Source organism: Corylus avellana, chromosome 5 (genome assembly GCF_965113065.1).
Source record: "Corylus avellana chromosome 5, dhCorAvel1.hap1.2, whole genome shotgun sequence".
Classification (NCBI taxonomy): domain Eukaryota; kingdom Viridiplantae; phylum Streptophyta; class Magnoliopsida; order Fagales; family Betulaceae; genus Corylus; species Corylus avellana.
Genome location: NC_142494.1, coordinates 7,783,389 through 7,798,300, shown reverse-complemented (window position 1 = coordinate 7,798,300; position 14,912 = coordinate 7,783,389). Strand labels below are relative to the sequence as shown.

The window sequence follows — 14,912 nt, the reverse complement described above, 5'->3', positions numbered from 1 at the left end:
AGGCCCTTCGAACTATCACTATTTCAAATTAAACACTTTTTCATTTTTTTTCCAAAATGCCCTAGAAGTTATTAAAAAATTACCATTTAAAAAAATCTAAAATTATTAAAAAATTAAACAAAAAGGGGGAAAAAATTAAAATACCAATAGGGGTGGCCTTTTTCATATTAGCTCCCTTAATTTTTTTTTTAAACTATTTTTTTTCAATAACTTCAAGGGTTTTGGGGTAAAAAAGTCTAATTCAACATAGGTGGTAATTCAAGGGGTCCCGATGCCACTTTTTAAAGTTTTAGGGTGTAAATGAAAATGTAGTAATAATTTAGGGGACTAAAATATATATTCTTTTTAATTTATGAAAATGTATAATTGTTTTAAAGGGAAAAATATAAAAAAGCTTCATGAACTAACCATTGTTTTTAAAATAGCCATATGAAGTTTAAAGTGTACTAAAGTGATATATCAAACTACCCAAAATGTATAAAAAATGTCACATTTTTATTATATTCCTATAATACTCTTAAGATATTTTCGTCGTCACGTCTTCACGGGATACTTTCTCTTAATGACGTGAAGGCTAGATTCGTAGATCTGAAACAACCCAGGTAATAACGAGAACGCAGTCTCATCGTCACGTGAAGAACAAATGTCTCATCTCCATCACTTGACTCTTCTTAACGCAGCCTCTGACTAGAAAATAGTAACCTCAACATTGGTCCCGTTACATGTCCCGTTCTGACAAGAAAACAATAGCTTCAGCTATGGTTTCATTACATGTATCGTTCTAAGGAGGTTCCAGATGAGAAAACAGTAGCTTCTGCTTCACTCCCGTCACATCGTCATTCTGATGCCACTCCTAACGAGAAAACACATCTCCCTATTACATGTTCCATCTTGACGCATCTCCTGAAGAGAAAACAGTAACTTCTCGTTACAAGTCTTGTCATGACAGCACTTCTGACGAGAAACCAGTAACTCCCCGTTACATGTCTCGTTCTAACGGGAAAATCGGGTCTACTTCAATCAGCCTCTAAGAGCCTAAAATCTATTTTTCCAAATTTTCAAACACACAAAGAAGGACATCAACAACAAGGACATTACAAGAAAAGTTATTAAGTTAGGCCAACCTAAAACCTAATAGTTACGCAACAATATTCTAATCACAATTAATTTCACTAAATGATTGTGAGTGAACTCCAATAAATATTTTTTATTAAACAATTAATCCCTTTGACTTTAACTTATGATTCCTGCATGAAATATTCTGTAACTGAATTAAGGCTAAGGATATTGTCATTTAATTCTCTAGCTCTTTATCCTTGAGTCACTTATTTTAGGTTATTCTCATACATGTGAAAAACACATGTATATATTTTGGTATGCCAACCAAAATGCCCCCGTGTTCCCATATATTTTGATTGTCACTTTGTTTACCAATAAAGCATTTTGATTCCCTCTTGAAATTGGTGTTCCCATAATATTAGATGTGATTACCCAAAGTATTGAGCACTATTGACCAATGATAGGTCTCACGCTTAGATAAATGTAAGTAATCAACACTTTACATCTGAGTTCACAAACTTCTCAAGATTTAGAATCAAAGTCTAAATAGTCTTTAAGGAGTTTTATTGTCTTTCTTTAATATATAGTATCTTTATGAAAAGACAACTGCTCCGTCTGTCCAGTACCTTAGGATCTTAGCACACTACACATCAATCCCGACGTCACCGCTTCACTTGATCAAAGTAGATCATCAAGATTCGTTGTGTAACAGTCTTACTCAAAATGGAATTTTCAGTTCCATTTACTGACTGCGAACTGTATACATTTAAGTATACAAGGATTATGGACCATGACCTTGTGTGATAATTATGTTACTCACACCCGTAGTCATATTCAATATAATCCTAGGACCTTTCACATGTATAACAAATGTGATGAACTTGGTAATAAGTATGTAAAATACATTTTATATGCTATACGCTCAAATCATTTTAATTAGAGAATATAACATATATATTCATTACAAACATTTGAATGTCAACACATATATAAAATAATTGGGATTCAGGCCATAATCCCAACACCACGGTCACTTCATGCTCAAATATAGATTTATGAACCCTTGGAATGAGACAGCTTTAGGTTTAGTATAAGCTATTGTTCCGATTCCCGAGTGAGTGCAAATATTAGTGCCGTTTAAACACATGTAAACCATGCCAAATAATCACCGGATCATTGTTAGACTACTATCAAAGTTTGCTAGACCATCGTCGTTAGATGTAATACCCCCTAAAGCCACCAACTTTTAAAGGTTAATAATTTTCTCAAAGCACTTTCATAAAACATATTCTTCAAATGTGTTATAGCCCAATAACCTAAACCCCTTGTAAGTGGTCCCAAATCCCATGAGATTTTCCCCCCCAAAAAAAAAAAAAAAAAAAAAAAAAAACCTAAACTCAACTCTCTACTCAACATTGGCTTGGGGACCACCCAAGCATTCACCTTAACCTTAATGCGAGCATTTGCTAGGGGGACCACCCCGAGCATTTGTTGACTAGTCTTTGGGCTATTGGGTAATACCCAAACATACGCTTTAATCCTTTGATCCGCTATTGGGTACTATGTAAATAGTACCCCGAACGTTTGTTGGCACTGTGAAAAAAGTAATTTTAACCCATTATCCACTTTTGAGAAGAAGGCAAGCCCCAAGCCCTTATATAAACTCTCATCTTCGTCCCTCAATCTCTCCCAACACCAGAAAAACCCTAAGCCTAGTGTGAGGAGTGATTTATAAGGGCTCTTGGTGTGTTTTGCCATCTTCTAAGGTAGCCCCTTGCCCAAACATTTAGGATTTATATTATGCTTCCTATTTTGTATATATTACAAGTTTTAAAGATGCATTGGTGAGTTTTTGTACCGATTTCCTTAAAAAGAGCAAGAATGTTTTTAAAGAGGTTTAAACTCGCCTTTAAACTCTATTAGTTACTCCATGTATATATTTCGAGGATAATGTATGCTTCCTTTATGGTTATTAGATTTCTTAGATTTATTTCACATTTTTATGCATTCACTCTGACTATGCTTAGAGGGGCGATTCCTCAGTCAACTACCAGTTAGTTATATTGAGGTAGTTGCCAATTACGCTACCAGACTGGTTAAGACCAAATTTGGGGTGTTACATTAGATATCGTTGACTATTTTATGATGCCAATCATTTTAAGTACTAATTGGGCGCTGTAAAATATTTTAAAAAAAATTTAGTTGAAAATATATTTTGATAAAAAATATTTTATGTCAAAACAAATGAATATATATATATATATAAAATAAAAATAAAAAAAAAAAAAAAAAAAAAAAAAACAGTGAGGAAAAGTCGTCCCTCTTCTTTTTCTTTTGTCTTTTCTTAGCTACGTGGTTTGCAAGAAAATGCACTCTAGTTGGATGCATGAAGCCGCCACCATACAGAAGCATATAAAGGCCAATAATAGGCCTACCAACCTCCAACCTCGGGGCTCCAGCCAAAGTGTTAGGTGAATAATTTTTCAACACCTAATATAATAGATTGGTTAGGTTTTAACTTTTAAAGAAATTTAGACTTGAAAGATTTTGAGGTAACTTAGACATTTTACGAATACAAGGTTTGAAATTAATTTTTGTTTACCATCTTTTTTAATTGAACGCCCTTAAGATAATAGTACTATTAAAAGATAAAAATACAAAATAAAACAGTTAACTAATGAATAACAATTAATGAAGATAATGATGTCCTTATGAAACGATTACTATTCTCAGATATTTAATTAAACACTTACAAAAAGAAATCAAAATTTATGTTTGACATACCCCACCTATATTTATATACACGTTTAGTGTAAAGGAGTGTTAAATCACAACTTATCACAAAAATTTAAACTAATGTAAATAAATTTAATCATTTAATCAATATTTTAACATACAAATAAGCTGCTGGTTCTTGTCTGCTAGTAATAGCAAATGGCACACACATTAGAAATTTGAGACTCTAGAAAAGTGTATGGTGACATATACATCCACATGTGTAGCCTTCAAATGAGACACTCCACATCAGGGATTAGGATTTTCAACAATTCATTGCCTAAATTATTGCGTAAGAATGTATATAGCACACATCTTTACAAATAAATTTGAGGAGGTCCAAGTACTTATCGAAATAGATAAGTCCTATTTGAAAATAATGTGGGACATCTCAATCCGTCAGGAGATATGGTGTCCCTTTGTTCCTCGGCTACCATTAATAGCATATGCCAAACTAGAAATTGGAGGCCCAATGTCACTTCACGTTGAAATATAAACTTACGTAACCTTGGAAATGAGACAACTTGACTGGCTGCTGACTAGTTTTCGTCGAAAAGATTTTGGCTTCTATCTTTGTATTCTAGCACTTGCTTAGTTTTTATTGGAATGGGTTTGTTCACGTGGGTATTTTGGTCGGCACATGTTCGGAGCTGTTAAATCTTCATGTGAAAAGTTGCATTTTTTATTGGTTCTTACATGTCATACAATCAAAATATGTTAATTTAATAGGCAGAATTTGAGTGTGAGGAGTAAATTATTTTTTTGTCAAATTTGAGGGACTTTTAAGTTAATTTTGATACTATATGCAGCTAATTGTACGTAAATAAGGTAAACAATAGAGATTAATTTATATTTTTTCTTAATTAATTTAGTTTTAGAGTAATGTTAGATATTATATTTTATTTAAAAATTGGTGATGTGCCACTCTTAACTAACTATTATTATTATTATTATTATTATTATTATTTTAGGCAATTCTAAGAGTATTGGAAATGGAAGAAAGGACACTATAGAGTTGAATAGGAGAAAATGGATCTTGAACGGAACTCACAAAGGTACCTCCTAGGCAATTGCAGACTAAAATATGATCTCATGGTGCTTAAGAATTCATTCATGTCCCGTTCCTTGGCTAATGTGAGTCTGGGCTAAGAATCATTCTCTCCTATTTAGCTTTAGAGTGTGATTGCTCCCATTTTGAATTTCTTGGTATTACGTAGAAAAAAAAATGAGATCTTTTAATTTTTTATTTAACAATGATTAAGTCAATTGTTAGTTGACAATGTCATATCTATATTATCAGATAAAAATATAATATGTATCTACCATTAGTTTTTAATATCAAAATTTAAGGAGACCTTACAAATTTATGTTGGTCAATGTTGTGAAAATGTAGCATTTTGATAATCTAAGGTGGGATATTGTCATGTGTGGTACAAATATTGTTTTAACTTTTTTGAAATGTATGAAAATGTAAAATTGTTTTAAACTACTCTTGGCTTCGAAGTTGGGGGTTGTTATTAACTTTTGAACTATATTTTGTGGAAATACATTTTCGTACCATCAAATCATAAAAAGCAGCGTGCTTGGTAAATCACATCAAATAATTGAAGTAAAACATACAGTGTTGACTGTTCGTGGGGCCGGTGTTCTCTTTAATTTATGAGAATGAGAAATTTGTCACTGAATTTGTGTGGAGTCCACATGAGTTCACAAATCTAATGGTTAATTTATTGAATTTTTTAAAAAAATATAATTGTGTAACGTGCCTTATAATTCATGGTTTGAATTTCAAGTGATTGGGTGGCCAATTGAAATAGAGTCATAATGGAGTTTGGCTATTTGAACACGTCTTGGATTGTCTAATCAGACGACTTCTTTTGTTTTAAATTATCATTTTTTTAAAAGCTTAAGCATAGAAAAATATAAATTTAATTATTTAATTTATATTCTAACACTTTCCCTTACATGTGAGCTTAAACTCATTTTTCATGAGTGGGTTCTTAGAGCATCTAACTTTTGATACCATATTAAATCATCAATTTTCTTAAAAATTTAAATTGATAAAAAAAAAAATTAATATAATCATTTAATTTATATTTTAAAATTCCTTTTAACTCAATTTTTTCTTTAAGAGATTGAACAACGTGCACGTTGGTCAACAAATATGAAATCATTTAAAGGGCATTTGACACTTAGGCTTTGTTTGGTAATGGGGATGGGGTTGGCTCAAACACTGTTCATTACTATTTCCCAAAAAAATCAACATCAAAACATTCTAACTTTTTCACTTTTAATATCAAATCATTCACTTTTTTATTATTATTCAAATAAAAAAATCACTACAAAACAAAACTTTTTCACTTTTCCGTACCACTTTTTCATTTTTTTTATACCAAACATTCTTACTTTTTTTTTCACATCAATCTACATCAACTACAGTGTTTAGGCCATCCCATTTGCCAAACACACCCTTAATAAGATGAGACACTACCCTTTTTTATTTATTTATTGCTTTTATTCAAGGTAAGACACTACTTGATATGATATTTAACAACGTTCATCCAACTGTCTTGCAAACTGTCAAATCATAAACGGCGTGCTTGGTACTTCACAAGGTGAGGCATGATTTGATATGATATTTAACTATGAGATTACCTTCTATGTGTGGTTGTGGTATAAACTCTTTTTTTTCTTTCTATTCAATGAGAAATTGACACTTCAACTTGGTACAATTTAAGAAAAGAAGATAAGTACACCAGATTACATCAAATTTTACTAAAAATTAAAAAATCTCACATCACATTTATGGATGTGATATGGTGTGTTAAGTATTATTTTGTCTTAAGTTGTACTAAGCTTATGTCTCAATCTCTCATTTAATTGCACAAAATGATGGATTTGTGCTACAACCTCATAGAAGCAACTCTCATTTACTATTTAGTGCATTCATATTCCACTAAGCAAATATTTAATTTATAATATAGTTGAAGAATACAATTTTTTTTTTTTTTTTAAAAAAAAAAAAAAAAATTAATTTTAACTATTTACCTTTTAAAGTTACCTACAATCGACTTAATGTTTTAGGTATTCACTTTAACTATTCTATTTAAAATATTTATTTTTTAAAATCTATTTTTACTATTCCCAATGAAAAAAGATTATACTATTTTGTTCATTAATTTAACTTATGTATTGTTGAGTTACAATGCTAAATGGTAGCAATTAGTCAAATCATTAAGCATTATGGCTACCCGAATGTAAAGATTTTTTAAATGTCGTTTTAAATTTTTAAATGCGTGAAAATGTATAATTATTTTAAACTACCAAGAAATCGAAGTAGGAGGTTATGTTATTAGTTTTTTAATCTAATTTTTTGTGGGAATACATTTCTGTACCATAAAATCATAAACAACTTGGTTGGCGCAATACATCAAATAATTGAAGGGAAAATCTATTCCATATGGTATTTACAACATAAAACTATATGAAAATTTGGTTAGGCAAGTTGACATTAATGGTTAGACCCACTTGATATATGGTATTGAAGCACGTGACTTGTAGATGGTCGAATCACAATGGTGAGACCCTACTTGATATGGTATTCACAATGTTTATCACATTTATTTATTTTCTTTGAAGCAAGAACCTTTATCACATTGGCATTTAATGAGGTGGGACACCATTTCATATAGAGGAATGCTACAGTTTTTCTATGTATTCTCATTATTCTATGTGGATGTTGTTTTCTAAAAAAATAATAAAAAAAAAATACTCACATTGGTCCCTCATTTTATTTTAAAAAATAATATTCACGTAGAATGAAGAGAATACATGAAAAAACCAGAAGAAACCGTGGTATTTCTCTTTTAAGACGGCTATATCAGATTGAGTCTGCATTTATTGTGGGTAGGTGCAAATTCATTGCTTTAAATGTGTAAGGATCTCCTAACCTGGATGGATTGAGATCCCCGGCAATAATGGGAAAATTGCCCACCAATTTTTTTTGAAATCCTGACATCTATTTTCATCTAACAGCCACCATTTTGCCACGTGTCCCACTCAATATAAAATAATAAAATATTATTATTTCTTAAAAGGTAAATATAAAATCAAATAATAAAAAATAAAAATAGTTATTAAAAAGCCACCCCAGTTCAGCAAAGTCACCCCATGGCCCCAGGGGGTGGTTCGGCCACCCCCTAAGGCGAAACCCATAAATTGGTTGGGGTGGCCGAACCACCCCCTGGGGCCATGAGCCACCACCAACCGGTGGCCACCTTGAACCAGCCCCAGGGGGTGGTTCGGCCACCCCCAAGGTTCAGTTGGGGATGGCTCCCCCTGGGGCCATGGGGGTGGCTTTGGCCACCCCCAACCGACCCCAAGGGGTGGTTCAACCACCCCCAAGGTCCGGTTGGGGGTGGCCGGAGCCATCCCCATGGCCCTAAGGGGTGGCTTCGGCTAAAATGGGTTGGCCGGCCACCCCATATTTTTTAATAATTATTTTTATTTTTTATTATTTAATTTTATATTTATTTTTTAAAAAATAGTAATATTTTATTATTTTATATTAAGTGGAACACGTAGCGGAATAGTGACTGTTAGATGAAAATGGATTGTCAGGATTTCAAATAAAAAAATTAGTGGGCAATTTTTCCTCGATTGCTAAGGATCTCAATCCATCCTGGACTCCCACAACTTAGAAGTTTGCCTTTTTGGTAATTGAAGCATTAAAAACACAAACCATCATGGAGAACTTAAGGGAAGGATTAGAGCCAGTGAGTCCCTATTGACACTACTTCAACAGCTGTGAACTATGTGTATCTATTATTGGTGTTTTTGAATCTGAGAAAAATTATTTCCTATTCAGTTTTATGGTGCCATTTTTCCATTTTGAATTTTCTTGCTATTGCGTAGAACAACATTGAGATATATATATATATATATATATATATATATATATATATATATATAAAGTTATTAAAAATTATTAAGCCTATTGTTAGTTGACAGTATTACATCAATATTGTCAAATAAAAATATAATATTTACCATTATTTTTTAATATCAAAATTTAAGGAGACCTTACAAATTTATATTGGTCAATGTAGTGAAAATGTCGCAATTTTATAATCTAAGGTGGGATATTATCATGTGGTACAAATATTGTTTTAACCTTTTTTTAAGGGAAAAATATATTTTAAACTCTTAAATTATGACCACATTTTTGTTTATGCTTTCAAACTTTAAAAAATGATATTGAGCCCCCCCTCAACTATCACCACGTGTCAAATTAAACATTTTTTCATTTTTTCCCAAAATGCCCTTGAAGTTATTGAAAAATTAGCATTTAAAAAATCTAAAATTATTAAAAAATTAAACAAAAAGGGAGAAAAATTAAAATATCAAAAAAAGGGTGACCTTTTGAATATTAGCTCCCTTAGTTTTTTTTTTTTTTTTTTTTAATAACTTCAAGGGTTTTTGGGTAAAAAGATGTAAAAATGTATAATTCAACATACGGTGGTAATTCAAGGGGCCCCGATACCACTTTTTAAAGTTTATATAAATGAAAATGTAGTAGTAATTCAAGGGACTAAAATATATATTCATTTTTAATTTATGAAAGCGTATAGTTGTTTTAAAAGGAAAAATCTTAAAAAGCCGCATGAACTAACCGTTGTTTTTGAAATAGCCCCATGAAGTTTAAAGTGTGCTAAAGTAATATATCAAATTACGTACCAAAGCTTATAAAAAATGCCACATTTTTATTAGATTTCTATAATACTTTTATGCTTTAAAAACTAAATAAAAAATTGATAAAATAAAAAACTAAAATAGTAAACCACCTTTGAGTGGCTCGTTGGCCACATATGAGATGCTCGGGGGTGACCACCTCATTGGCTAGGGGTGGCTTGTAGGCCATCAAAAGTTGGGGATTGTTATTAGCTTCTGAATTTTTTTATTATATTCCTTATAATACCGAATCCATTGATGGAGTTTTTTTTTTAAATATTTTTCCTCTGTTTTAAACTTGTCAGGCATACAATTAGTTGGAGATTGTTATTAGGTTTTGAAGTATAACTAATTAGATATTATCCAGTTCATTTGAACTAAAGAAGATCCCGTTCCATGTCCAACGGCTGGTTGGGAGACAAAAATTTCAAGGTGAGACATTTTTGTGGGAATATATTTTTGTACCAAAAAACCATAAACAACGTGCTTGACACATTACATCAAATAATTGAAGTGAAACCCTACTTGATATATGGTATTCAGGCTCATGACTTGTATTCACAACGTTTATCACATTGGCTGCTATATTACATTCAATCTGCATTTAATGTGGTGGGTGGAAATTAATTCTTGGCTTTAAATAGGTGAGGGTCTCTTCACTTGGACTCCCACAACTTAGAAGTTTACCTATTTTTGTAATTGAAGCTTTGAAAACACAAACCATTATGGAGAACTTCAGGGAAGGATTGGAGCCAGTGAGTCCCTATGGACACTACTTCAACAGCTCTGAACTATATGTATCTATTATTGGTGTTTTTGAATATGAGATACCCATCAACCTCGTCCATGCCATGTCATGGCTCGAGAATGTTTTCCTCCCCATCCATCCACGCTTCTCCTCAATCATGGTGCCCTCACTCTCTGTTATTACTATCTTCATCTCAATCATTATTTTTTACCATGTAAAATTTCTTAGAAACTGAGTTGTATGAATTCTCCAAACCCAGTCTTTAAAAGTGTCATTTGTTGCTTTAGTATGTGAGAAGCACATGTTATTAAAAAATGATAGAAATATTCAGAGGCCTGTGTCCCATACAATCTAATTTGTAGAAAATTTATATAGTTTAGAGACTATGTTAAAGAAATTTATGTCCTATTTTTTTTAAAAAAATATTTTAGCTAGTTATGACAACTTTTCTAAGTAGTGAGGATTCTGTATGCAGGTTACAAATGAAAAGGGTGAGAAAAAATGGAAAATGGTTGAAGTGAAGCTTGAAGATCATGTTAACGTCCCTATTATCCCAACTGGCTTGTCACCCACAGCATACGATGAACATCTTGACGACTGCATTTCAAATATTGGAATGGAGAAGTTCCCACAAAATAAACCGATGTGGGAAGTTCATATATTTAACCATCCAACAAGCAATGCAGCTGCCACTCTCATAATCAAGGTCCACCATGCGCTTGGCGATGGCTACTCAGTCATGAGTGCACTTCTTTCTTCTGTGCAAAGGGCTGACAATCCTTCACTTCCGCTCACATTGCCTTCACGCCGGAGCACAGAAGCACAAAGTGGCAACAAAAGTGCTTGGGCGAGAGTGACTCAACTCTTTTCCTTGGCCTTGAACACTGCATCAGATTTTGGATGGAGCTTTTTGAAGAGCACTTTGGTTGAAGATGATCTAACGCCGATAAGGTCTGGGGATGAAGGAGCCGGGTTTTTGCCACTCACGTTATCAAGCATGACATTCTCTCTTGATCGTATCAAACACATTAAGACCAAGCTTGGAGTGGTGAGAATATCAAACTATTGCTAATTAATGATTTGACTTTCATAATTATCATAAATAGTTTTATCGGATATAGTTTCCAAACGTTGCTTCCGTCATACACTCCCGTTTCATTTAAATTTTTCACATGTTAGGCGATCGAGTCTAAGCTCATGCATGAATAGAGTGTTAGAATATTAATTTAAAGGGGAGTACTGCTAGGGAGTCAAACAAATGAACCCAGAAAATTTTTAAAATTGATGTAGCAGACTGTGAATGGCAGACAAGGGAGAAAGAATTGCTTTTTTTTTTTATTATTTTTTTTTTATTTTAGGATTAGTAAGCAAAAGAAAGCAAATCTCATGATTAATTATGTACTTTTAGTAACTTCTAACTTATACATTTCTCGAAGGCTATGATAATTAGAACCATTTGCTTATCTTAGAGTATTCACAATGAAGTTGCCAATTTTTTATGCAAAATGACTCTTCAAAAGTTACTTTATCTGTATATTTTTTTTGTTTATTTAGTTTAGTTAATGAATTTTTAAAGGTCTCCTACATCCGATTAGCTATATTTTTATCTGTATCATTTAAATATATATATTTTTTACTCTTTATTAATTATATCTTTATTTCTTTTTTAAAATTCGTATTTCATTCTTTATTTTTTCAATGGTAATTCATTTAACACAATAATTTTCAACGATTATTATTTTTCAAATAATCATTTTTGTAACTATAATATTTTTGAAACCGTTGTATTTTATAATAATTATATTTTTCAAATGTCGTATTTCCTAAAGTTAAGTATGAAAACCATATTCTCATAGTAATGTCAATCATATTTATGAAATATACTTTAATTAAAAATTGTGAAAGAATATTCTCATAATGATCCCTTGTAAAGTGGGAAAAGTTATGGGAAAAAAAGAAAACACGTGAGAGAAACAATAAAAAATAAAATGTCTCTCTTGAAAAGTGCTGTTACATGTAGCATTTTTTTTTAACTAATCCAATGGAGGGGTTTTTACAAATCTGATTAGCCATTTTAAATAAAAATACCATTTCACTCATCCATTGTGAATGATAATTCACAATTATTAAATAAAAATACACTAATTAATTCAATCAAAATTAGGAAACCATATTAAAGTCACAAAAAGAAAATCATGAGGTTGGGCAAGTTGGAAAAGGTCCTAGTCTCAAGATTCGAATTTATAGTTTGTGCATCTAACACTTGTCTGCTGGCTAATGTGCAATAGACATAACAATAGTTCATAATTAACTTTTATTAATAAATTGTTTCATTTGAATTTTATTTTCCAAAGTGCAGACGGTGAATGATATAATTGTTGGGATAATCTTCTATGGCACCCGGTTATGCATGCAAGAGATAAGCCATAAATCAAGCAATTCAAATTCTACAGCATTGGTGTTCCTCAACACTAGGAAAGTTAGGAACTATAAATCAATCAAGGAGATGGTGGGAGACTCAGAGGCACCATGGGGGAACCGAATTGCCTTCTTACATGTACCAATACCAAAGTTTAATGATCCTAAATCCTCAAACCCACTTGAGTATGTGTTGGAAGCACAAAAGATAATCAAGAAGAGGAGAACCTCATTAGGTGTTTATTTCACTGATAGGCTTTTGGACATTGTGAAGAAACTTAAAGGCCCAGAGGTACATGTGTGATCTTATTCGTCTTCAACAATATTTTTGTGTCTATAAAATTATGCAACTTTTAACACCCATGTATCACACACAATATGTTTTTGTTTATATGCACATAGTAGGTTGTATCGGAGCTTATTGTTGCACAACCCTTCCCCCATTCCTTGTTTGTAATCTCAGAAAAAAAAAAAAAAAAATTTCAAAAATTGTAGAGCAAATAGCTGGGTTTATTAATTTTAGGCAAGTTGTGATATGTTAAAGCAATGTGAAATTTCGAAAACAGGTTCTTCAAAAAAATTGCTAAGCAACATTATAGTACATAATCAAATTTTTGTCTCCTAAATAAATAGAAAAGGTGAAAATTGGAATGATTTTTATATTTGAATTGCCATATCATAAATTTCTCATAATTTGGGAATGTTGGGTACTGCAGGCAGCTGCTAGATATGTCCATGGGACATTGAGGAAATCCAGTATGACGATCTCAAACATGATTGGGCCAATGGAACAAGTGACTATGGCTAATCATCCGCTTAAAGGCTTTTATTTTATGACACCTGGTTTAGCTCAAGTAATATATAATACTCATAAACCGCAGTTAGTCCTTTTATTTTGTGATAATTTGTTACTTCTGATATGAAAAAAAATCAACATTAATTAATGTGTGACCACCTTCTCATAGATAGGGATGAATAATTTGTGGCAAATTTTTATTTAAAAGTCACTTAGTTGAATTATTATCAAATAAAGAGGGTATTTGATTTAATTTGTACTTTTCTCATTAGTCATTAATATGGCTTTAGTTTAGCATATCTCCTATAATTTTTAAACGGTTTAGTTTGAATTTTAAGTTTTTCATGTAAAAGAGAGAAAATAAAATTAAATCTGAACTATTGGTCGAAAATACTACTCTTCTGTAAATTTTTTTACAGTGCCTGAGCTAAACACGTAACGGGATAAATTGTTAGGTTCTAAGAGAACCTAAATCTTAAATTCTAAAGGAACTTAAACCTTTTAGATTTTGAGAGAAAAAAAACATTTTACAAACACTAGGTTTGAGATTAATTTTGCTTTATTTTATTAATCATTCCCTCATTTATATGGAAATATTACAATGACATAGAATTGGAGATAAACTCTGTAAAATTCTTTGGAGATACCTCCTAGTTGGTGTAAGCACCTTATTGGCATCTAGACTCTTATGACAATTGGACTTTGCACTGTAGGGTTACAGACTCAAACTCTTAAGTGAAATAGATAACTATTAACATGCCATATCCCATATAAAATTACCATTCACCATTCGGCTCCCCTTTTTTGTGTTGCCATTTTTGATGACTACTTGTAGGACTCATTGCTTTTAATTAGATTCATAATGATTTATGGCCCATTGTAACAAGTTTTTGTTTTTTTTTTCCTTCTCTTTTTCAATTATGGGTTTGCAGAATCTTACTATAACAATAGTAAGTTACATGGGAAATCTGAGGGTTACTGCTGGGATTGAAAAAGGACTCTTAGATCCCCTAAAGTTCAAGTCATGCGTGGAAAATGCCTTTCAGATGATGCTCAAAGCCGCAGATGAGGTTCCTACACACAAAAAGTTTTAATTTGAAGGCCACCCTTTATATATATATATATATATGCACATCTTAGTTTGGTTTTAATAATTATCATGACAAACCTAAGTGTTTGTCTCTTGAATTGTTATTTGGCATGTATTATGAACACTTCCAATAATCTTACGAATTGGGAAGAGTGACCAGCAACTACTTACAAAAATATTGTTGTTGTTCTACTAGTTTTTTTTTTTTTTTTTTTTTGATAACGGGGAACTCTTCCAAGGAGATCAGGCCACTTCGTGTACTTCCCCACCACTAATAGGACCTTAAAATGTAGAAA

The 14,912-nt window shown here is 31.9% G+C and overlaps 1 protein-coding gene across 1 annotated transcript; it reads left to right on the top strand.

The window, feature by feature from the left end:
- Nucleotides 1-10,289: 10,289 nt before the first annotated feature.
- LOC132181746 (wax ester synthase/diacylglycerol acyltransferase 4-like) lies at nt 10,290-14,620 on the top strand. Its single transcript, XM_059594984.1, has 5 exons — nt 10,290-10,472; nt 10,788-11,360; nt 12,672-13,022; nt 13,447-13,584; nt 14,459-14,620. Exons 1-5 carry the CDS (start codon nt 10,290-10,292, stop codon nt 14,618-14,620), a joined length of 1,407 nt encoding a protein of 468 aa, XP_059450967.1.
- The last annotated feature ends 292 nt before the right edge of the window (nt 14,621-14,912 follow it).

Coding starts and splice junctions, on each gene's coding strand:
- LOC132181746 (XM_059594984.1), top strand. CDS start 10,290: ATGGAGAACTTCAGGGAAGGATTGGAGCCAGTGAGTCCCTATGGACAC. Junction 11,361..12,671: donor TTAAGACCAAGCTTGGAGTG/GTGAGAATATCA, acceptor TCCAAAGTGCAG/ACGGTGAATGATATAATTGT. Junction 13,023..13,446: donor AGAAACTTAAAGGCCCAGAG/GTACATGTGTGA, acceptor TGGGTACTGCAG/GCAGCTGCTAGATATGTCCA.